The sequence below is a fragment of the Numenius arquata genome, chromosome 21 (assembly GCF_964106895.1).
Source record: "Numenius arquata chromosome 21, bNumArq3.hap1.1, whole genome shotgun sequence".
Taxonomy (NCBI): Eukaryota; Metazoa; Chordata; class Aves; order Charadriiformes; family Scolopacidae; genus Numenius; species Numenius arquata.
Genome location: NC_133596.1, coordinates 5839904 through 5860460, shown reverse-complemented (window position 1 = coordinate 5860460; position 20557 = coordinate 5839904). Strand labels below are relative to the sequence as shown.

Below are 20557 nucleotides of genomic sequence, written 5' to 3'. Positions count from 1 at the left end.
CATTGTCTGATAAGGCATGGCACGGCATCGTCTGATATGTCATGGCACGGCATAGCATGGCACGGTATGACATGGCATCGTCTGATATGGCATGGCATGGCATAGCATGGCATGGTATGACATGGCATTGTCTGATATGTCATGGCACGGCATAGCATGGCACAGTATGACATGGCATTGTCTGATATGGCACGGCACAGCACAGCACAACACAGGACACTGCCTGCCCCGGTGGCACCGGCCTTGTCCCGGGACAAAGAGGGGTTTCCAGCCACCAGGCGACACTTTTGGGAGCAAAACAAGCGGCGTTTGCCGGAGCAGGGACCTGCTCTGTGTGACGGGGACACGGTGTGGCTGTGCCAGGGCTGGACCCGGCGCCCCTCGGGGTGTCCTGGCCCCCCCCTTACCTTCCCACAGACTGCTCGGCGTCTGCCGGCTCCTGCGTTTCGGGAGGCACGGCCAAGCGGGGACAGTCACCAGCCTCGATGGGGAACCTCTGCGCCTGCGGTGTCTGCTGGGAGCTCATATCCCAGCTCCGGATGTGTCTGCCCAGAGGTGTGGGGGGGGTGTGAGCCGGGCCAGCACGCCCCCCCCCCCCCCCCCCAGCAACAGCAAAAGAACAGGGGGGACACAGGGGGACCCCAACCAGCCCCGTAACCAGCAGTGCCCACCCCAAGAGCCCCCACTCACCGAGAGGGTGCCCTGGCCTGTCCCCCACCCCGCTGCGCATCCGTCACCCGACTGACACCGCCTCGGCTGCATCACAATAGCCCCCCCGGGCTATAAAAGGTCCCTTTGTGTCCCCCCCCGGGGTGCTGCAGGTGCCCCTGGATGCCCAAATGCTGTAACGGGGTCACTGTGGGGTGATCCGAGGGAGGGAAGCGTCCCGGGCGGCATGAGGACATGGAGAGGTTTTTGCTTGCCAACGGCTACCAGCTGGGCAGGACCATCGGGGAGGGCACCTACTCCAAAGTGAAGGAGGCCTTTTCCAAAAAGCACCGGAAGAAAGTAGCAATTAAAATAATTGATAAGAGGGAAATGCCAGAAGGTAAGAGATGACCCCAAAAGGGCTCCGGGCTGAGACACCGTCCCTCCTCGAGGGCTTTTAATTCCCAGCAGGAAACTGGTTTCCCACACTGGCTAGTGGTTTCCCACTGGGGTCCAGCAGAGCAGCCCGGGGACCGTGACCCCAAGGGTTAGGATGTGTTTAGGTGGCCACCTCTCCCACCACAAGGATGGCAAAGCGCTGGTGGAGCCCAGCGTCCCCCCATGAGGAGCAGCTCTCGGGGAACGGTGCCGGGACATAAGGAACCAGGGAACGATCCCTCCCTCCGCCGTGTCCCAAAAGGATGCTCGGAGCCAGCAGCTCGGGGATGTCCCCATGACCAAAGCCCTCTCTCGCCAGAGTTCATTCACCGATTCCTGCCCCGGGAGCTCCAGATCGTCACACGCTTGGACCACAGGAACATCATCCGCGTCCACGAGATGTTGGAGTCGGCGGAGGGGAAGATCTGCTTGGTGATGGAGCTGGCGGAGGACGGGGACATCTTTGACTACGTGCTCCGCGAGGGTCCCCTGCCCGAGCCCCAGGCCAGGGCCCTGTTCCGCCAGCTGGTGGAGGCCATGCAGTACTGCCACGGCTGCGGGGTGGCCCACCGTGACCTCAAGTGCGAGAACGCCCTCCTGCAGGGTCCCACCTTGAAGCTGACGGATTTTGGCTTCGCCAAAGCGCTCCCCAGGGAAGGCCGGGAGCTGAGCTGGACCTTCTGCGGCAGCACAGCCTACGCGGCCCCCGAGGTGCTGCAGGGCCAGCCCCACGACAGCCGCAAGGGCGACGTCTGGAGCATGGGCGTCCTCCTCTATGTCCTGCTCTGCGCCCGCCTGCCCTTCGACGACACTGACATCCCCAAGATGCTGCACCAGCAGCAGAAAGGCGTCTCCGTCCCCGGGCACCTGGGCATCTCCAAGGAGTGCCAGAACCTTCTGGAAACGCTCCTGGAACCAGACATGACCCTGAGACCCTCCATCGAGGGGGTGAGCAGCCACCCGTGGCTGACCAACCCCTGAGAAGGACTCGCCCCCGCTCTCCCCCAATAGAACAGATTTGTTTCTAAAATGATGATAAATTTGGAGGACATGTAGCCAGCCTCGGGGGTGCTGGGCCAGAGACAAGGCCTGGATCGTACTCGGGCATTATTTTTTTTTCTGGAATAGAATTTTTATCGGCTCACTCGAAGCCCTCGGCCACCGGCACTGGGGAAGGGGGCAGAAACAGGCTCCGAGCAGCCCAGGTCCATCTTCCCCAGTTAAACAAACTGGGAGGAAAGGGAAACGTAAAGCTGCCATCCCCATGGCGCAGGAAATGAGAACACCCGGCACAGGCAGAGACTCTGTAGAATTCCTTTAATTGCTGTTATCCGCAAGTCTGTAAAAGGTTCGGAGAAAGTCATCGTTACAAAACTACCAGCTGTTAGAATTGTTCCTGGTTTCTCGCCCCAGCTAGAAAAAGCTCAGGGAGATGGGGAATAGTTCAGAACAGAGAATATTGCACAGACAACCAAACGGTTAATTTGACTAAAGAATTCAAAAAAAAAAAAAAAAAAAAGAAAAGCAGTGACACAGGTGAGAGCACTGCACCCTTGGAGCTCTGTGTGGGCCCAGGGACCCAGCCGCGACTCAGACCACCAAACCCCGAGGGACCACAGCCCCCTGACCCCCCACCAGTGTCGCCTCCTCACACCAGGTTTTATCGCTACGGCCAAATTTGAGCCCAGGGCAGGGTGAGGCTGCAGTACATTCCAGAGGCTCTGCAGGGCCCACCACACCACGCGGGAGGACAGTTGAGGCTCAGTCCCCGGCCCTCGTGGACTTGGCAGGACAGACACGCTCTCGTGTAAGCGCCTGAAGTCACCACTGCCACCAAGACACCTGTGCGGGCAGCTGCATTTGAGAATCTCCCCAAAGCTGGGGGCAAAAAAAAACCCAAAAAACTACCCCAAACCCCCAACTCTTCCAAGTGCCCCAAGGTTAATGCTATCCAAACCCAGAAGGAAACCCACAGGTCCCACCAAGCAGCCCTGGAAGGGGCAGAAGGACAAGGGTAGCGTGTATAAAACCACCACCCCAAAGGCCAGAGACAGCAGCGAGGGCTCTGTCCCTTTAGGACAACTGTAATTAGCAACATCCACCGAGGAGCTTCTCGTGCCATTAGAAGGGAAACGCCCCAAAAAGAGAGGCATTTGGGTCCGGAGGAAGCAATTGCAAGCAGTCACAGGGGGCTTAGGGGAAGGAAGCCGAGTGAGCACAGCCAGGCCTGTGACCCTGGTGGCCGTGGGTGAGACACGAAGGGACACGTTAGTGGACAGACACAGCCTCAGCCAGCAGGTACCACCCGCGCTTGGACGCTTCTGCCTCCTGCCAGGCTGGGCGAGGGAAGGGCCGAGCCTCGGTGCCAAGGGGGAGGTTAAAGTGGTCACTGGGGCTTCGCGAGGGCTGAACCGGGCACCACAAAGAGAGGGGTTCTGCCCCCCAGGTGGCCCAAAACGCTGCCGGCCCAGGAGGGCTCAAGTAAGAGCAAGCCACAAGTACTTTGCTTGGGAAATTTAAGTACACAAAACCCAGCAGAGGAGGGCAGTGCAGCTGCGAAGGGGGAAGCCGCAGGTCTGGCTCTTAGAGGAAACAAGAGATTCCATTAGAAAAAGCTTCCAAGACGAAAAGCCAGGCAGAAGCTCAGGGTTTGGCAGGGAGTTTGGCTCCTTCCAGCGTGGCCCAGCTCTGGGCCAAAGCCACAAGCCGACTGCCTTTCTTTGCAGCAACGAGGGAAGAGCAGGAGGGGCTTCTACTGCAGCATCTCCAGCCCCCGGCTGCTCCCTGCATGGGGGCTTTCTCCAGGGGTGGCCCGGCCAGCAGCGCGGAGCGGCAAGCGAGGAGGCACAGCTGGAGTCCAAGAGCCTTTGAACTGCTGTACCGCTGACGACGCGCACACGAGCGAACAATCAGCCAGCTGGCAGCCCGGTGGCACCGAGTGATCCTGCCAGGTGTCCGAGTGCCCAGCTGGCCCCGGGGACCCCCTCACTGCATCACATCTGCCTCGACCCCACGCTTTCGGGGCAGTCAGTTTTGGCTTGGCCAGTCTCTAGGACCTACTGAAAAGATGGGCTCCCTAGCAGCTACGTGTACAAGTGACCTCCTGCTTCCTCCTCCTCCTCCAGGTCTGAAGAGGTCACTCCAGTTGCCCACAGGATTTATAGCAGGAATGAAACTCCTCCAGCCTGGAACTGCAATCCCCAGCACAGTTACACACAAAGGAACAGCCGGTCCGTGATTTAATTCACTTTCGATGGTGGAAATGAGCCTGTGACACACACTGGAAGCGGTCGCTTTATTCCCAATCTTCCCACTCTTCGTCTTCCAGCTGCAAACAAGAGAAAGATCCCTCAGTTTATTCTGTAACTCAACAGACATCTGTCAACAGATGCTCCTGCCCATGGCACCTGAGTCAGCGCAGAGCCTGGCATATCCTCATGTTCCCACACCCTCACAACAGGGATTTGCTTGCTCTGGTTCCCTTGGGGAACCTGCACACTCATCCCCTCTTTAAGCCAACACCCGTGACTCCCACAGCAAGATCCCAAGCTACGCCCGTGTCCTCAAAGAGGGAGTCAGGCCTTTGAGGAGCCTCCTGCCAGCAGCTCTCGGCCCTTCCAGATCAGCAGTAGCCATGGCTCACTGCAACGTGCTGCGCAGGGGCTGGAAGCAGAGCTCAAGCCGAGGGATTCGCCCTCCTGCTCTGAGGCGCTGCAGTCTCTCTCGGGGGAAGCACCCAGCAACGGCAGAGCTCAGGCAGCATCACCCCGGGGAGTCGCTGATGATTTCTGGGAGCCATCTTCTTGCCTATTTGAGAGAGCACTTCCCCTCCACTCACCTCCCCAGACACTTCCACCTTCGAGAGTGCCAGCTGCACCTCCTCTTCAGTCATGTCCAAATCAAAGTCCTTTTCCCAGTCTTCACTGATGTCCGTGCTGGAGCCTGTAACCACAGATGTCACGAAGGCATCAGAGCTGCTTGTGCTCTCCAGACACAGCTGCCCAAGCAAGGCCCACAAAGCCCTGGCACTAATGAGGCTCGGATCTAGCGCAGCCTGCCCCAGGAGAAAAATCCTCCCCCGTTCCCAAGAGCAGGCCCTCACTCTGAGACGGGATGGACTGAACTTGCAGCGAGGGCTGGTTCAGAACGAGTGGGAGAGGTGAACGCTGAAACGTGTTCCCCTCTGGCCTGGGAGAACTAGGACGTGTCACGCTTCAGTCACACAGAAAACACAACAAGCAAGGAATGACAGGAGTGACTTAGATATGGGGACTGTCACAGTCCCCAACAGAAAGAACAACCTCCCAGGGCAAAGGAGCAGCAGGGACGCTCCTAGGGGTGACATGCAGAGGGAAGGAAACACCACATTTCCTACGCAGACCACAGCCTTGTTCTGGCAACCAGCAGCCGAGGGACCAAAGGTCTACCCTGTTCAGCCCCCAGACTTCTGATTTCCTCTCTAATTTCCTCCTGCTCAACACAAACCCAGTTCATGGTATGTGGCCACCTTACTGGATCTGGGGTCACTTCCAGCAGCTTTATAATCCTATAACCACCATACCCACTGCTCTGGGAGACCTGCAGCAGGCTCTGCTGAAGGCAGAATCCCTTGCAATTAAGTATTTGTAAATATGGTCAGCCAGAGCTGCGAAACATCCTTCCTCATGGTCCTGCAAGAGTCTCACCCTCCATTCTTCCGAGGGAGCACCAGGAAGGGGGCTCAGACCTTCCAAGAGCAGATTGTCACCATCTGCTGTGACCCACTTGACCCTGCCCCACAGCATAAAGATTCAATTTCAGTTCAGCCAATCTTTGGATCTAACCTTCCTGGCTGATTTTAGCAAAACCCCTTTTCTCCTCTTCCATCATCACGAAAATAGAACCCTTTCCCCAAAAGCCACCACCCCCAGCTGAAGGTTTCCAGGCCCTGTGCTGGCCCCACAGACGCACCTTTCTTGCCATTGTTGGAGGGGGTGGATTTCCCACTATCCGAGTTCAGCTCAAAGACACGTAGATCTGTTGGTCCTTCCTCTTTCAGAGTCTCTGTCCTGCCCTGGGCTTTGCTCTCCAACTCTTTGAGCTCTGTAACAGCCGGATGCTCTGAGGATGCAGGTGCAGAAGGATGAGCAGGTTCTGGGGGCTTTGGCAGGGAGCTCTGCTCTTCCGAGGTGGCCTCCAGCAGCTTCTGGGAGAGGTCTCCAGCCCCGGCTGGTTGCGCTCCAGTCTGTAGCTGCGCAGCAGGCACAGAGGCAGGGTTTGCAATCTGAGTCACAAGGGAGATGCTCTCACTGCTCTCAGAGGGGCTCCCCTCTACTGGGGCTGGCTCCGGAGGGAGGACGGCCCAGCTTTCCTCTGAGGGTCCCTTGGGAGCAGTGGGGTGGTTTCCCTCCAGGGCTGCAGGGGCAGATTCTTTCTCTGCTGCTTCTGGCAATTTCACGTTTGCACAAGGCAGGGGTGACATCCCCAAGAACTCCTCTGTAGGAAGGCAGAAGAGAAGCGAGAGATGTTTCAGCAAGCGCAGCAGCAGCTGACGGTGCAGCAGGGTTGGCTGCAGCTGGGCTGGGAGCTGGATTTGTGGGAGCAAGGAGGAGCCACCACCCTCTCTAACTGAGACCTGCGCGAGCCCTCCCGCAGATCCCCCACCATCTGACCCACCTTCATCTTCTTCCCAGCCTGGCTCCTCTTGGTGAATGCTCTGCTCCGCTCGCTGCTTCAGAGCCTCCCTCCTGGCTTCATCCTGCAGGGAATTCAGCATCAGCAGCTGCTCGTGTCCCCAGTCCCTTCCTCCCCAAGGCACTTCAGTGTCAGTGACAACAAAGTCACAGACTAGGCAGCCCAGATCCCCGCTTTTCCAGGAAAAATATCTTCTGCCTCTTTGGCCTGCATTAGAGAGCTCCTTGGCTGGAGCACCCACCCGCTGGGGAGACACCCACCTTCTGACCTACCTGCTCCAGACGATGCACTTTATAGAAGTAGCGCTGCCAGAATTCGGAATGGGAAACAGCCACGGGGACCTGGGAGTGACACAGAAAACACGATGAGTCACTGCGGGGGGAGGGCTGCGGTTGCTGCCTGGCTCCTCTCTCCTCCTGAGCCTTGCAGCTACCCTCAGAACCTGCGCGAGGCACCTGTGTTTTCAGCTGCACAGATTTGGCACCAAGCCCCAGGTACGCACCAGCAGATGCTCAGACACACATCAGCCAGCGACAGAGGAACTTCTGTTCCAGTGACAAACAAGAAGGGAAGAAGAATATAATATGCTGCCAAACATCCATCTGCCAGTTTACCAGGCAACCACAATCCTTTCTGACATGAACTCCAGGGCCCAAGCAGCTCAGAGCTTCCCTGCACCACACCCCAAGCCAGAACTTGCCCACTGCAGGAGCCAGGCAGGGCCTTACCATTTTGGTGTAGAGAGCCCGGATGGAAGGGCTGGTTGCCAGGAGCTCTGCGATCTCCCCTTTCTTCTCCTCGAGGTTAAACTGAGAGAGCCAGGCCTCGAGAAGCTCAGCAGGGCCTGTACAGGACAAGCAGAGAGATAACAGTCCTTGGCACAAACAAGGCAGGAACAGTTTTGGGAAGGTTCATTGGAAAGATGCTATAGACCAGAGCAGCTGGGGTGAGCGAGGGGCAAAGGAGGGAGACATGGGTCTCTGAGCCCACCCCACATTGTGGGTCCTCTGCCAGCACAAGGCCACATGGTGCCAGCTGTAGCAGCAGTTTAAGCTGGCCCAGCAAACTCTCGGTCTAAGCTTGTCCCCAGTGCAACAGACAGATCTGCTCTCCATAAACAGTGACCCCATCGACAGCCAGGCCAGCAGCCCCGCTGGCCAAAGGCTCCGGGCAATTCAGGACACCCCACAGATCCCACGCAGGGGCCAGCTTTGCTCAGCAGCACCACCAAGCCCCCCCCATACCATCAGGTTCGTTGCAGTAGGTGGCTGGGTCTGACTGGAGGCTGTAGAGACGAGCCTGGAAGAGACAGGCAGAGCAGAGCCTTCAGCAGAGGGGCAGCAGCAGAGCCCCGAAAGGACAGGGCTCAGGATCCCACATCCCAGAGAGAAGCTCCAGGAACACAGCACTCACCTTGGCACTGTCATAGGGCTCTGTGGTACCTGTGGGTGTTGCCATCAGCGTGATGACATCACAGTCAATGGTCTTATCCGGAGAGGGAGCAAATGTGTCTGAGATGACACCCAGGAAGTCAGAGAGCCCTTTCCTCACCTTTTCAGTTGCACCTGAGGAACCTTCTGTCCTCTTGAAGAGAAAAAGCAGTGCAGTGTAAGTCACAGTGCCCGCAGCAGTAGGACAAGTCTCAGTCTTTGCTGGATAGGTTTCTTTAAAGAAGAAGGATTTCTCTGCCTTCATAAAAGTGCTAATGAGGCAACTGTGTGGCCAGGGCTGGGCTAGGAGAAGGGTGTGGTGGCAGGCACTAGCCTCAGGTGGCGGTAGGGCAAGTAGGCCTTGTCACAGGTTTGTGGGGAACCAAGCCTAGGCTTTGCAGGGAAGGACACAGCCAGGTTTGGGGACCGGCTGGTTTGAGGGTTGGACTGTGCAGAGATCTGATGTCATACTACAGTGACACTGCCAGTATCCCACCTACACAGCACACTGGGAGAGGGAAAGCACAAGGAACTTGTCTCCACTCGTCTCCAGAGGTTCCTCGCCACTACAGCGAGGAAAGCCCACACAGTGCTCGGCATGAAACCTGCACTGGGAGAAAGTCTGACACCTGAAGCTCCTGGTTATGCACTGGGGTTTGTTCCCTCAGAGGCAGGGGCATCCTATTCACCCCCCGCTTTGCTTTCTGCAGCAAGAACCCCAGCTCTCTCACTCCTGTACTCACTGCCAGCTTGTCCTTGACCACGCTGGCCGTAGCAGCGATGGTGCAGGCTGTGTCATGCTGCACTACTTGGGTGAACTCAGCCAGGTCCCGTTTCATGAATTCCAAAGCTTCTGTGGACTGTAAGGACATGACAGATAGATTGGGTAATCTTTTTGCTCTCCAATAAAGCCATGGTCACTCTGGCAACACGTGGCACATTGCAAAGATTAAAGCGCGAGAGCCTTTAACCCAGCTGAGCCCTTACCCCAACTCCTGCAATGCGTAAGACCATAACAAGCAGAATAACAATGGGAAACTTCTATGCCCAAAACACGCTACAGTGGTGGGTTGTTTTTTTAAGAATGGAAACAAACAGGTTAGGAAAAGCCTCCTTCCGAGTTTTGGGTATAATTAACTTAAGCAGCGCTGTCACAGCCAGGAAATTACACATTGGAAAGCGACGCTGCGAGCACATGCCCTCCCGGCTCAGCTCCCCAGAGCCCCGCGCTGCTCCCCGGAGCCAGAGTTACCACAAAAACACCCCAAACTCCCTCTCCGCCTCCCGACCGGCCCCTTCCCGGCTCACGGGCTGCGCTACAGCCGCGGGGCCGCCACCGAGGCCCGGCACAGGAGGGATCAGAGCCCTTGTTGACAAAGCCGCCACGGCCCAGCCCTCACCGCAGCCCGGCCGGGAGCCGGCCATCGCCGCGGCTCTCTCAGCCCGCCGCCCCCCGGGGCCGCTCCGCAGACCCGTCCCGCCGCCGCCTCCTCCTCCGCCTACCTTCTCCTTGACGGCCTGGTAGCTCTGCTGCAGCCAGCTCCGCCACCAGCCCGCGTCCTCCCTGCAGGGCGACAACGCGCGTCAGACGGGACAGGGCCCAGTCACCGACCCCGACCCCAGACACCGGCCCCACCGGGACCTGCTCCTGCTCCAGCCGCCAACCCCCCGGACCCAGGCCTGGCCCCCTTCCCCACCGCCCCCTCAGCGCTGCCGAACTCACCCCTCCGCCATCTTGGCGGCCTGACGTCACCAATATTTACCGACCCCTCACCTCCCCCCGTCAACGTCACTTCCTCCTCCCGCCTCCTCCGGGGAGGGCGGCCGGCGGCGGAGGTGAGGGGCGAGCGGCGGGAGAAGGGAGGGAGGACGAACCGGTGGGAGGGGACGGGACGGGACGGGACGGGACGGGACGCGGCCGCTGCTCGGCCCCTCCGGCTGCCGGTGCGTGGGGAGAGGCTGGCGGGAGGCGGCGGGGGGGTCCCCGGGAGGCGGCGGGTTCCCCCCTCACTGACGGTGCCTCCTCCTTGCCTCGGCAGCGATGGAGATGCAGTCGTACTACACCAAGCTGCTGGGAGAGCTGAACGAGCAGCGCAAGAGGGACTTCTTCTGCGACTGCAGCATCATCGTGGAAGGGAGGATCTTCAAAGCCCACAAGAACATCTTGTTCGCCAACAGCGGGTATTTCCGAGCCCTGCTGATTCACTACATCCAAGACAGCGGACGCCACAGCACCGCCTCTCTGGACATTGTCACCTCGGAGGCCTTCTCCATCATCCTCGATTTCCTTTATTCCGGGAAACTGGATCTCTGCGGGGAAAACGTTATCGAGGTGATGTCTGCGGCCAGCTATTTGCAGATGACCGACGTGGTCAACTTCTGCAAAACGTACATAAGGTCGTCGTTAGATATTTGCAGGAAAATAGAGAGAGAAGCCGCTTTCTATCAGGCCGATAGCGGGAGCGCCAGCTCTGTGAGAGAGGGCACCTCATACAGCTCCAAGAGCCAGTGCTCTGCCTCTGTCTCTTCCCTGCAGGAGAAGGAAAGGATTTCGGATTGCCAGAGAGACCCTCCCTGCGGCGAGTGCAGCAGCTGCCATCCCCTGGAGCTGGTGGTCAGAGACCCCGGGAGCAGCGATTCTCCCGACGACGTTAATTCTTCGTTGCCCAAAGGGGTGGAACCCAAAGTGGAGTTTGACTCGGATGAAGTGGAGGTGGAGGTGGGCGACCGGCTGCCGCAGTACCCGACTCCGCTGTCCCTGGAGCAGATGGACGAGGGGCTGCACGGCGGGCAGGCGATGGACCTGGCCTGCAATAACTATCACATGAAACAGTTCCTAGAGGCCCTGTTGCGCAACAGCTCGGCTCAGAGAAAGGATGAGGTGGTTCATCACTTCGTCCGGGGCTTTGAGGGTAGGCCAGAGGATGCAGGGGTAGCCATGAGTTCCATGATGGACATTCACAGCGACTGGTATGGTGAGGACACAGGTGAGAGGACTCTGGGGGGTGTAGGCTGTGGAATTGAGGAGGGAACTGCTCAGTTGTGCGACTTCCTTTGTTACTCTCGTTCTTGTTCAGGAATATATTGCTGAATATTATGCCGTAGCAAAATAAACTATTGTTCTGGACTTGAAAAGAAAGCTGTACTCGTTTATTCAGTGCAGCATTCGGGAGGTAAGTATTTCTCACAGCTTTTACAGTCTCTTTGAAACAGATCCTGGAGCTTGGTGTTGGTGACACTGCTTTAATAAACAATCTCATTTGGGACCTTGTTGAATGGCAGGTGAATTTTTGAAAAGAATCTTCCTAATGGTAGTGTTAGAAAAAGCAATCAGAAAGATAAGTTGAGCTGCCACAAGAGGGATCTGCTGTAGCACCTGAGAGAGCAGAAGCTCATTCCACTGGAGCTCCTGCCGGCTCATGGGTTGTGGGATGATAGTTTCTTTGCTGTTACTTCCTTTGAATTTCAGAAGGGCAGAAATCAGTTTTATTCAATATTGAGTGATACCTAGACATTCTTTAAGAGCACTGAAAGCTTTAAACTCTGTGGTGTTGCATAAAGATGAGACTTAGCTTTTACCTCTAGCAGCAGACTGGCTTTTCACCTGAGGTTCCGCTGCTTTTCCCAGCCCAGCGCCTGTTGGGATATGTCACTGGTGCCGGCAGGAATGTCCCCAGCAGCAACATCGGGGACCTGCAGAAGAAGAAGTTGGTGTCCATACGTGTTTCTCCTGATGTGGACAATAAGGATTTGGGCATTTTACCTGCTTACAATAATGTTGGTGCACAGCTTGCCTCATCCAAACTGCCTGACGAAGACGGGAGGTGGCTCTGACAAACACTGCGATAGCTGTTCGGGATGTGACAAATGCAGTAACGGTGTGGCCAGCGGAGAGGAAACCTTTTCCTGAATATTCCACTCTAGATAGCAAGCTTACGGTCATGTCACTTCCAGCTCAGGCTGGAAGTGTGATGCTGTGTGATCTTAAAGCCAATAAACCCAATAATATCTCTCACTGCTTTAAACTAAGGAATCTGATAAAATCACAAATCCAGTCTTACAGTCACCAAAAGTCCCAAGTTACCAGAGCAGAGTGCTGTCACCAGGTCACACCGAGGGTTTTTGACGCGTAGGAAGGCAAGAGCATCTAACACACAAACGTGGCTTACTTTTTTCCCCTCCTAAAATCTTCAGACTGTTACTGAATCATTAAAAGAGAAGTGCTTCTAGAATTTGATGAGAACATCAGGTGTTACGACAGCGTATTGGAAATGTCAACAGTAGATGTGTTTTAAATTGGGCTGGGGAAAAAAAAAAACCCAGACCTTGCATTCAGTTACGTTTCTCTGCTAAAACTGAACATCATAAGCATTTAGTAGAACGGAAGTATCTCTTCTCAGCTTTTTGTGCTTCTGCTCTCTTAGCATTTTCACAAGACACCAGGAATGTGAAATACGAAGTCCTGATAGAAGAACGGTGCTCTCACACAGTCAGGCTGACAGATGAGATAAATAGCACTTACTTTCAAGCGTCCCCATCTGTCCTAGTCATCCCGGTCCCCTTCACAGCTGATGGAAGGGTAAATGGGCGCTTGCAGAGAGCCTGGAAGCAAGGCAGGTTGAAGAACTTTACTTTTTTAAAACAGAGCTCTAAACACCCCGCAGGGATTAGCGATACCTCGTGAAGGTCCAAAATTGGGTGAGATGAATTTCAGTCGATGGCCGCTCGTGAACGCCAGACACTCCTTTTTTGAAGTGGGCTTGGACAAAGTTCTGTGGCCCCACCTACTTCGGTGTAACTTAAAGAGCTCGAGGCTCTTTTTCCCCTGAAACAGGGAAAATTGATCTTTTAGTGCATCTCAACCTTTATGCTGGAAAGGAAGCTCATATCTGGGCTGATACGGAAAAACTTGGCAATACCCGTGTTTATGTAAAATGTGATCTTCACATTGAATTCTCTCTTTTGGCATCTGACTTCATAAATTACATATTATTTGTGCGTATAGTCTGATTGGAGGAAAAGTGAAATATCATCAGTAAATGCATTGGGAGTCCTTCATCGTGTTATTTCCAGTAGAAAGTGAATGCTAAAGTGAATGGCAGTGCAAACAAGCGTTCGTATTTTAGATGGGTTCTCCGCATCTGAAGTTACGCACGTTGTAAAAGCGTATGGGAAACACTGCACTACTTCTACCTGTAATTTGTCTTAAAGATTTTCATTTCTTCACTGCTAATGGTATCATAAAGAAGAAAAGGAAGTAGGAGGCTTTCTGTGGTTGCGAGAGTGTGGAGACCCCGCTGCACTAAAAGCAAACTTTTGGCACTTAATTAAATGGCTTCTTAAAATAAAATTAATTTGTTTTTCTGTTGTGAGCCAACTCCCTTAGAGTATCAGCTATGTAAGTACAGGCAAGCTGATTTTCAAGGGACTTGATCCTCTGCAGCTGCACGAATCTCTTCTGAAATTGCACGCCCTACACAAGTCCCAGGTAAGCCAAATGCAAAAAGAGGGGGAAAGCGCAATTATCTTGGCTCAGATTTGCAGCGAGGAGGCTCAGAAGCCGACGTGGCTGACACGGGTGAGCTGCCTGATCTAACGCACTGTGGTTTTTTTTTCCCCCGAAAGGTGATGTGTTGGTGGTGCCAATCAAGCTCCACAAATGCCCGTTCTGTCCCTACACGGCGAAACAGAAGGGAATATTGAAACGGCACATTCGCTCTCACACGGGCGAGAGGCCCTACCCCTGCGAGACCTGTGGGAAACGCTTCACTCGGCAGGAACACCTTCGGAGTCACGCTTTAAGTGTAAGTTTGCAAGATTACATCTATTTGGGAAATTTTTAAAAAGTCTTTGGCTTTTAAAAGTTTCCCAGTCGTATTTTCCTAAAATATGTCAGACACAATGATTGTTACCAACATGAGATAAACTTTTCTAATGAGTTTAAGCCACCGATCTATTGGTTCATTAGTACTTATGTAGCCCCAAATCTTTATTGCTGGATTTGTGATGGGATCACCTGCCCTTTAGCGTAAGTGAAGAAGTTTTCCTGTTCTAGGAAGATACACAAACCAGCACCCAGAAAGGGTGAAAGCAAGAAGGCAGATTGCCTTTTTTTAACCAGAATCTTTTATTTTTAACTCCAGGTGCATCGATCGAACAAGCCGATTATCTGTAAAGGCTGCAGGAGAACGTTCACAAGTAGCCTCTCACAAGGATTGCGCCGCTTTGGCTTGTGCGACAGCTGCACGTGCGTGACCACTACCCACGAGGACTCCATGCCCATCAACCTCAGCCTGATGGAACCTTCCTCGGAAGGGCAGGAGAAGGGCGATGCCGATAACGACTGGCCCATATACGTGGAGTCTGGAGAGGAGAACGATCCGGCGGATGATGACGATGCCGATGGTGATGACAAGCAGGAAATCCATAGGAGTTTATCGGACCGAGAAACACTCATGTAGCAGCGAGAGGAGAGTGGGAGCATTTAAAGCGTCTCCCTGGTGGTGGTTGGTCTGCAACAGGATTGCGTATTTGCCCAATTAATGAGACACTGCTGGTTTTTATTATTCCATTTTTTTAATAGAAGAGTGGGGAGAATTGGAATTTTTAATACTTTTAAGTTTTCAGTGCTGTGCACCAGAAATCTGTGAAGAATCTTCTGTCTGGGGTTCACAGAGGTTGTACTTGAGCAATTGCCAGCGGTGTCTCTGCCTCCTAGTCTTGATTTTGCAGGTGGAACATCTCTGTGTTGTTTTAATAACAGGTTTTCTTCAAATAATGCTGTTATGGTCCTTAATCCCTGATCTGAAAAGGGGCATCATCTTCTCCCTGAAGATTACATTGAAAGAAATGTAGTTTTCATCCATTACCTTGGACTTTTCTAAACTAAGGTGTGATCCTTCTGCATCTGGACGGTATTATCTAAATTATATATTGCTTAGACTGGATTTGACCTGGAAACCAGGGCAGACAAACCAGGATAACGAAAATATGCTGCTGCTGAAAGCCTAGACAGTAAGAATAAATGTATTTCACATGTCCTTAATTGCAGGTATTTAGAGAACAAGTTGGTTCTCTATTGTTTTTACTGCATCTCCCTCTCTCAAGAGCTCGGGCTACAGATCTTCAGATGTGTCTTTAATGTCATTTAGACATTAGCAGTCTTGGCTTAAGAAATATTAAGCACACGTTATGGTGTCTATTGTCCTGCTCTCTCAGTTTAGACTACGTGAACTGCCCTATTCTCTTCAGCTTTTTACAGCAGAAGTTAAAAGCTGTCAGTCGGGTTACTTGGGAATTGTGATTCTGGTAGATTAAATATCCAGATTCACAGCTGATGTAGCCGAGGAGCAGTTAAATAGAAATATCTCAGCTGTGCATATCAAAGAGCTCTGAATACCCTTTTTGAAGTAATTGGGTAGGAAATCTCAGAATTTTTTACTAGCTCCTTTGTATGCAAATCCTTTTTTTTCTCTTTTAATATATTTCCTTTTTTGTCTTTGGTGATCCTTCTCATGGTTTATGTCACGTGAATTTATCCAAGTACCTCATGTTTCTTTGCTGGGATAGATAAAGGCTGGCTTTCAAAGGAGGTGAAAGATTTTTTTTACTTTTCCAGTACCAAGTTGATATCAAAAATCAACCTGGGAAGCTTTAAAAGAAAACCCAATGCCAACAGAAAGCCTGTTTGCTTATGGGTGACCTACTGTTTCCTAATGAAGAGACAAAACTGAAATATACTGTGAAATAAGACTGTTAATGCTTCTTTACTATGTTGTTCTTAAGTGTTTCATGAAAAGGCAAATTGTACACGAGTCTTTCAGCTGGAGTCGGTGCTGGATCAAAACCTGTAGACAGACACGGCTCAGAAAGAATGAGCAGTTCCTCCCACTTAACAAGATGGTGCTTCTTGAGGTTTTTAGTGTAAAGAAAGACTTTACACTTGGCAAATGTTAGATGGAGCCTAAAAAAACAAAGAGCCTTCTGATTTAACCAGTTGGGGTTTTTTTTGGATACCTTATGCTTTTATTTTACATACTGAAAAAGAACAATTCAGCTTTTCTGTCTGCTTCACCCTACAGTGAAACAGTGACCCTATAGTGATGTCAAATTTACTTGTGAGAGGTGATTCTGATGTCACAAATGCAGCTAAGAATCCCTTGCCAGATCGAGTAGGATGAGGAAAGAAGAAAAAAGGTTCTTTTTAAACAAGTCGCTTTACTAGTGATTCATGAGAATGGCAGAAGGTAGAGAGACTTGTTGGGAAATGGTCTGGTTGAAGTTCTAGCTGAGTGGCACCTTCACAAGAAGGTACTGGCACCACTTACTGCATTTATTTTCTGTAAGTTAAGTTGCAAAAGCTCTCAGTGGTCCCTATTCCAGGTCATCGATAAATTTGAGTTTGTAATAGCTGAACAGTATCATAGTGACACACATCATCACAGAAAAATCTCACTGGGACAAGATCTTTAAAAAATTCAGGGCTCAATAGCCTCTGTTTTAGTTACCTAGATTAAGGTCATTAAGGAAACATCTCGCGTAGATGCCAGATTTGGAGCTGAGCTCCTTTGAAAATCCTGCTGCAGTTTTGGGTCCTGAGCACTTGAAAATATGAGCAAAACTTGGGCTGGTAAATCTTGCCAGCACATTTGAAAATGCCACCTCCAGCCTAGCGGGGCTAGTCTTTTGGGCTACTGCTCTGTTTTTGTTGAGTCCGTCCAACATCAGAGGGTATTTTTTCGTATCTGCTTATCTGATAAAGGAAGGGCTTCTGCCTATGAAAAACCTGGAAAAGAGTCACGACATCTGTGTCTGTCGGGAGAGTAACTCGCTAATGGAAGTGGGACAAGAATGTAAATAGGGATCCAAAATGATATTTAGTGACCAGGCATCCCAACCCCTGGTCATTCCACCTCATTGTAAATATTGGAAAAGGCCACTAGACATGGAGTATCAGCTGAGCACGGTTCTGGCTAGTGAGCCACAACGAAAACGTCAGAAGATTTGGCTTCTGACAGGGGTGAGGTTTGGGGTGACTCTGAAACCGTGATTCAGAGTAGGGAAAATGAACCTCTTGCAAAAGTCTGTATGGAATAAAAGCTGCAGGAAAGACTGCAGAGACCTTCAGCGATTATCCTTCAACCTGCTTTTCTTCGGTCTTAGAGATTGTTCTTGTGTGTCTTGTGCCTAGAGAATGGAGCTGTGTTAAGGTTTGTGTAATGCCGGGGGGGGTGTGCGGGTGGGGGGTTCGCCATTCCCATTCCAGATGAAAAGTGACCACCAATATCGATGTTTTTTCCTCTTGATCTGTCATATTGTGCTGCTTTGTTTTCAGTGGAGTCCTTCAACCTTTGTATTTAGAAGAGGATGTAGTTTATCCACATTCTTGTGACCACACGTCCATGTAAATCTGTTTGCTGTGCTTTCCACTTAGTTTTTGGATGTTTTTCCTGAAATCTTCCATTGTAGATCCAGCCTCTACAAGCTTTGAGAAAATGATGTAGCTGTTTTAAAATATTCATATGGTGCTTAATGAAGAATCGAAAAATAATGTTTTTAGGAAAGATATTTCTAATATAATCTCTTTCTCAAAGTTTTTTAAAGGCCATGCAGACTACGTATCTTAAAGTCTTAGCGCTACGTATTTGACTTGGTTTAGGAGTACACGTTTTAACGTACTTTTGCACATAATTGCAGTGTATTTCACTGGAGGAATACACGCTGCACTGGTATTCGTAGTGCATTTAACCTCTTGGTGCAAGACCTTGTAAATCTTCCAAATGTGGTTATTTAATTTACTGATGTTTTGTAAGGCGGTTTCATAACTGAAGTCCTTTAGTCTAGTTTAAATGACAAATTCTTATAAACCGAACTTTATTTGTAGAAGTGACTTAACTATATTTGTGGATCTTGGAGCATTCTGGAGCTTTTTGATTGTCTAGAAAATAAAACTCTCTGAGAGGGTTGCTTTGATTTTATTTTATTTTTTTTACTGTTCAAAAGTTGACTGAGTAAACCTGAGAGTGTCTAGATTAAGGCTCACGTTTCAATTTCTGGGAATTAAAAATGAATATATCCATTTCCGGCAACAGGCACTTTGCAAGCTAGAGTCTTGGTAGGAAAGGATTAAAAGGATGCTGTCAACGTAAAGCCCAGCCAGCTGGTGGTTTTTTTAGAAAATCTTTTATACTATTAACACTGGCTTTGTTTCCTTAACAGGTTTTGTAGTTTTATAATCATCTTAACTTTTTAAACTCTTTTTGAAGCTTTTCACTTTCCATGCTGGGTGAGAAAAATCTGCAACTGGGAAGCACTCGTTGATCTTAGCTCAAAGAAAATGCTGTCAAATGCCTACAATAAAATGCGGGTGGGGGGAACAGACTCCCAGATATTCTTTCTAGGTAATTTTGAATGACATTGGATATTTCACAAACAGCCTTTTTTTAACCCTGCTTTTACAGACTATGATATTTACACCTGTATTTACCTGTGGATTTAGAATATCCTTAATTGATGAAAAATGGTTTAATTCGAAGAGTGAAACCTGTTCACTTTTCTTTTATTGGGTCCTTTGGTTTATACGTGTTTGTTTCAGAAGCTCCTGGGAATGATTCATATTTCAAAACTTGTTTATTATTGGGTTTTTAAAAAAATCATTAAAACATTTTTGTTAGTATTAAAGGTTTTTGGATCCAACTTAAGTTGACAGCACCCTTTAACGTGCTCATAAAAATTGCATTTCTTCTCCTAAAGGCCACTGTTAACATGTCAACCAAGTAACTGAAGACAGCCTGGTTTTTTGCCTTTTGTTGGATTGTTTGAAATTCAGATTTTCTACATATCTAGAAATATTAGTAACATGTATGAGAATACAAAGGGCATGAAGTTGTTAAACCGTTGCCAGCGGCTCCATTTATACACGTGTGTGTGTGGTGTCTGTGCCCACATGGAGCTGCTTTTAGGTCTGGAGTCAGAGTTAGGATGTCACAAACCCAGTGAACGTAACAACTTTTTTGGTGTTTATTAAACAGTTAGAGGCAAGTGTCTGATACTAGGAAATCACAAAGGAAAGAAACAAAGACCAATCAACCAAAAATCAAACCAGACACCGCCCCTCTCCCCCTCCCAAACCAGCAGGCTGTACACAGCAACTTCAAATACCGCCCCCGAATACCCAAAGGCAAAATACTGGGCTTTAAACTTCGGACTGCCAGCTGAGACGCAAAATACTTTAACTGTCAAAATATATGATTTTGTACATTCTTACATGCTTTTAGCACAACCGGCTACGTCCTATGAAGGCTCAGACACGTATTATCAGTCCTGTTGACAACAAGATTACCGACAAGGGTAAAATTTAAACATACATTGACAGTTTTGCAGAATTAGAAACCAGCTCTTAGAAATTCTTAAAGTTCTTCTGTGGCAAGGCTTATTTTAATGGTTAGCTGCTGGCTTCCTTTTGGGTTGGAGGGGAATTGTTTGGGATCAATAGTTCTACGTGGGAAAAAGCTTGTGTAAAAGTTGTGAATTGTGGGTCTTGGCAGTATTTCACAGAAGCTAGCTCGGCAGCGCTCACACACAATTCAGAGTAAATTCGGGTAGCAGTGCAAATCCAGCAGACCTTTCCAGATTTAATAACTGGGCGCTTTCCACAGATCAGTAATAGAGAAGTTGCCCCTGATGTCTCACCACAAGCTGCCGCATCTGCCAGTGAACCTGTCCTGGTGTGGAGATCTCTGTGTGTGTGTGTGTCGGGGTGGAAGAGAGAAAAACAAATTAAACCAAAGTTGAGAACTAACGTGCATCACCACCGTGCAGGCAATTTACCCTTTCTAAGGGGTGGGGATCAAATCTTTAAGTGCTTTTTGTAACCTTTTTTCCTACAGCGGTGTTTTACTGAATTTATCTTGACTGTATGTTAAAGCGTGTATGTACTATGTTGTTGTATGTATTCGGGTTCATTTATAGTTGAAGAAAAGAAAACATTAAATAAATACTAAGCTCACAGTAAGTACACATTTTTTCATTTTTTACATGAAAGATGTGAGGCACTGAAGCACTCATCTTGTCTCCTTGGCTCCGAGGGCCATGGGGCTATTACTATCCTTGGCAAAAAGGACTCCCTGTGGGAGAAGGAAAGCAGGAGCGCAGGGCAATCAAGGGAGATGAGAGGCCGCCAGAGAGCTTGCTAATGATTCGGGGACAATCAATGTTTAGATCAAGGTCTAAGTCATCAACACAGATGAGCTGTATGCAAATATGCCACGATTTTAGGTGTTAAGGGAAGCCGGGTGGAAGATAAAATATGCTTAACAGGTATTTAATGTAATTCTATTGGTACAGCGTTAGGAATTTGGGTTCCTAGT

At 50.6% G+C, this 20557-nt stretch overlaps 3 protein-coding genes across 7 annotated transcripts; 2 read left to right on the top strand and 1 right to left on the bottom strand.

Annotated features, from left to right (window-relative positions):
• Positions 1–903: 903 nt before the first annotated feature.
• Positions 904–2067, top strand: TSSK3 (testis specific serine kinase 3). Its single transcript, XM_074162006.1, has 2 exons — positions 904–1048; positions 1406–2067. Exons 1-2 carry the CDS (start codon positions 904–906, stop codon positions 2065–2067), a joined length of 807 nt encoding a protein of 268 aa, XP_074018107.1.
• Positions 2068–2392: 325 nt separating this feature from the next.
• Positions 2393–9927, bottom strand: BSDC1 (BSD domain containing 1). Of its 4 annotated transcripts, none has more exons than XM_074162002.1 (11): positions 9913–9927; positions 9693–9753; positions 8933–9049; positions 8173–8343; positions 8004–8058; positions 7488–7603; positions 7032–7100; positions 6742–6823; positions 6037–6561; positions 4925–5028; positions 2393–4414 (listed from the first exon to the last, which is right to left on the bottom strand). In XM_074162002.1, the coding sequence occupies exons 1-11, from the start codon at positions 9921–9923 to the stop codon at positions 4382–4384; spliced, it is 1344 nt and encodes a 447-aa protein (XP_074018103.1). In that variant the 5' UTR covers positions 9924–9927; the 3' UTR covers positions 2393–4381. The 4 variants fall into 4 exon arrangements, with proteins under 4 accessions (XP_074018103.1, XP_074018104.1, XP_074018105.1 ...); XM_074162003.1 differs by having other exon boundaries at positions 8173–8336; positions 8929–9049; positions 9913–9923; XM_074162004.1 differs by lacking the exon at positions 8173–8343 and having other exon boundaries at positions 9913–9923.
• Positions 9928–10002: 75 nt separating this feature from the next.
• On the top strand, positions 10003–14650 carry ZBTB8B (zinc finger and BTB domain containing 8B). 2 transcript variants are annotated; one of them, XM_074162112.1, is made up of 3 exons: positions 10216–11176; positions 13815–13993; positions 14333–14650. In XM_074162112.1, the coding sequence occupies exons 1-3, from the start codon at positions 10231–10233 to the stop codon at positions 14648–14650; spliced, it is 1443 nt and encodes a 480-aa protein (XP_074018213.1). In that variant the 5' UTR covers positions 10216–10230. The 2 variants fall into 2 exon arrangements, with proteins under 2 accessions (XP_074018212.1, XP_074018213.1); XM_074162111.1 differs by lacking the exons at positions 13815–13993; positions 14333–14650 and adding an exon at positions 10003–10025 and having other exon boundaries at positions 10229–11320.
• Positions 14651–20557: the final 5907 nt, after the last annotated feature.

Excerpts from the sequence above, each read along its gene's own strand:
- TSSK3 (XM_074162006.1), top strand. The coding sequence starts at position 904 with ATGGAGAGGTTTTTGCTTGCCAACGGCTACCAGCTGGGCAGGACCATC. Across the intron at positions 1,049-1,405 it reads TAAGAGGGAAATGCCAGAAG|AGTTCATTCACCGATTCCTG; the intron begins GTAAGAGATGAC and ends CTCTCTCGCCAG.
- BSDC1 (XM_074162002.1), bottom strand. Across the intron at positions 9,050-9,692 it reads ACCAGGCCGTCAAGGAGAAG|TCCACAGAAGCTTTGGAATT; the intron begins GTAGGCGGAGGA and ends ATGTCCTTACAG. Across the intron at positions 7,604-8,003 it reads CTACTGCAACGAACCTGATG|GCCCTGCTGAGCTTCTCGAG; the intron begins GTATGGGGGGGG and ends TGTCCTGTACAG.
- ZBTB8B (XM_074162112.1), top strand. The coding sequence starts at position 10,231 with ATGGAGATGCAGTCGTACTACACCAAGCTGCTGGGAGAGCTGAACGAG. Across the intron at positions 11,177-13,814 it reads CTGGTATGGTGAGGACACAG|GTGATGTGTTGGTGGTGCCA; the intron begins GTGAGAGGACTC and ends TTCCCCCGAAAG. Across the intron at positions 13,994-14,332 it reads TTCGGAGTCACGCTTTAAGT|GTGCATCGATCGAACAAGCC; the intron begins GTAAGTTTGCAA and ends TTTTAACTCCAG.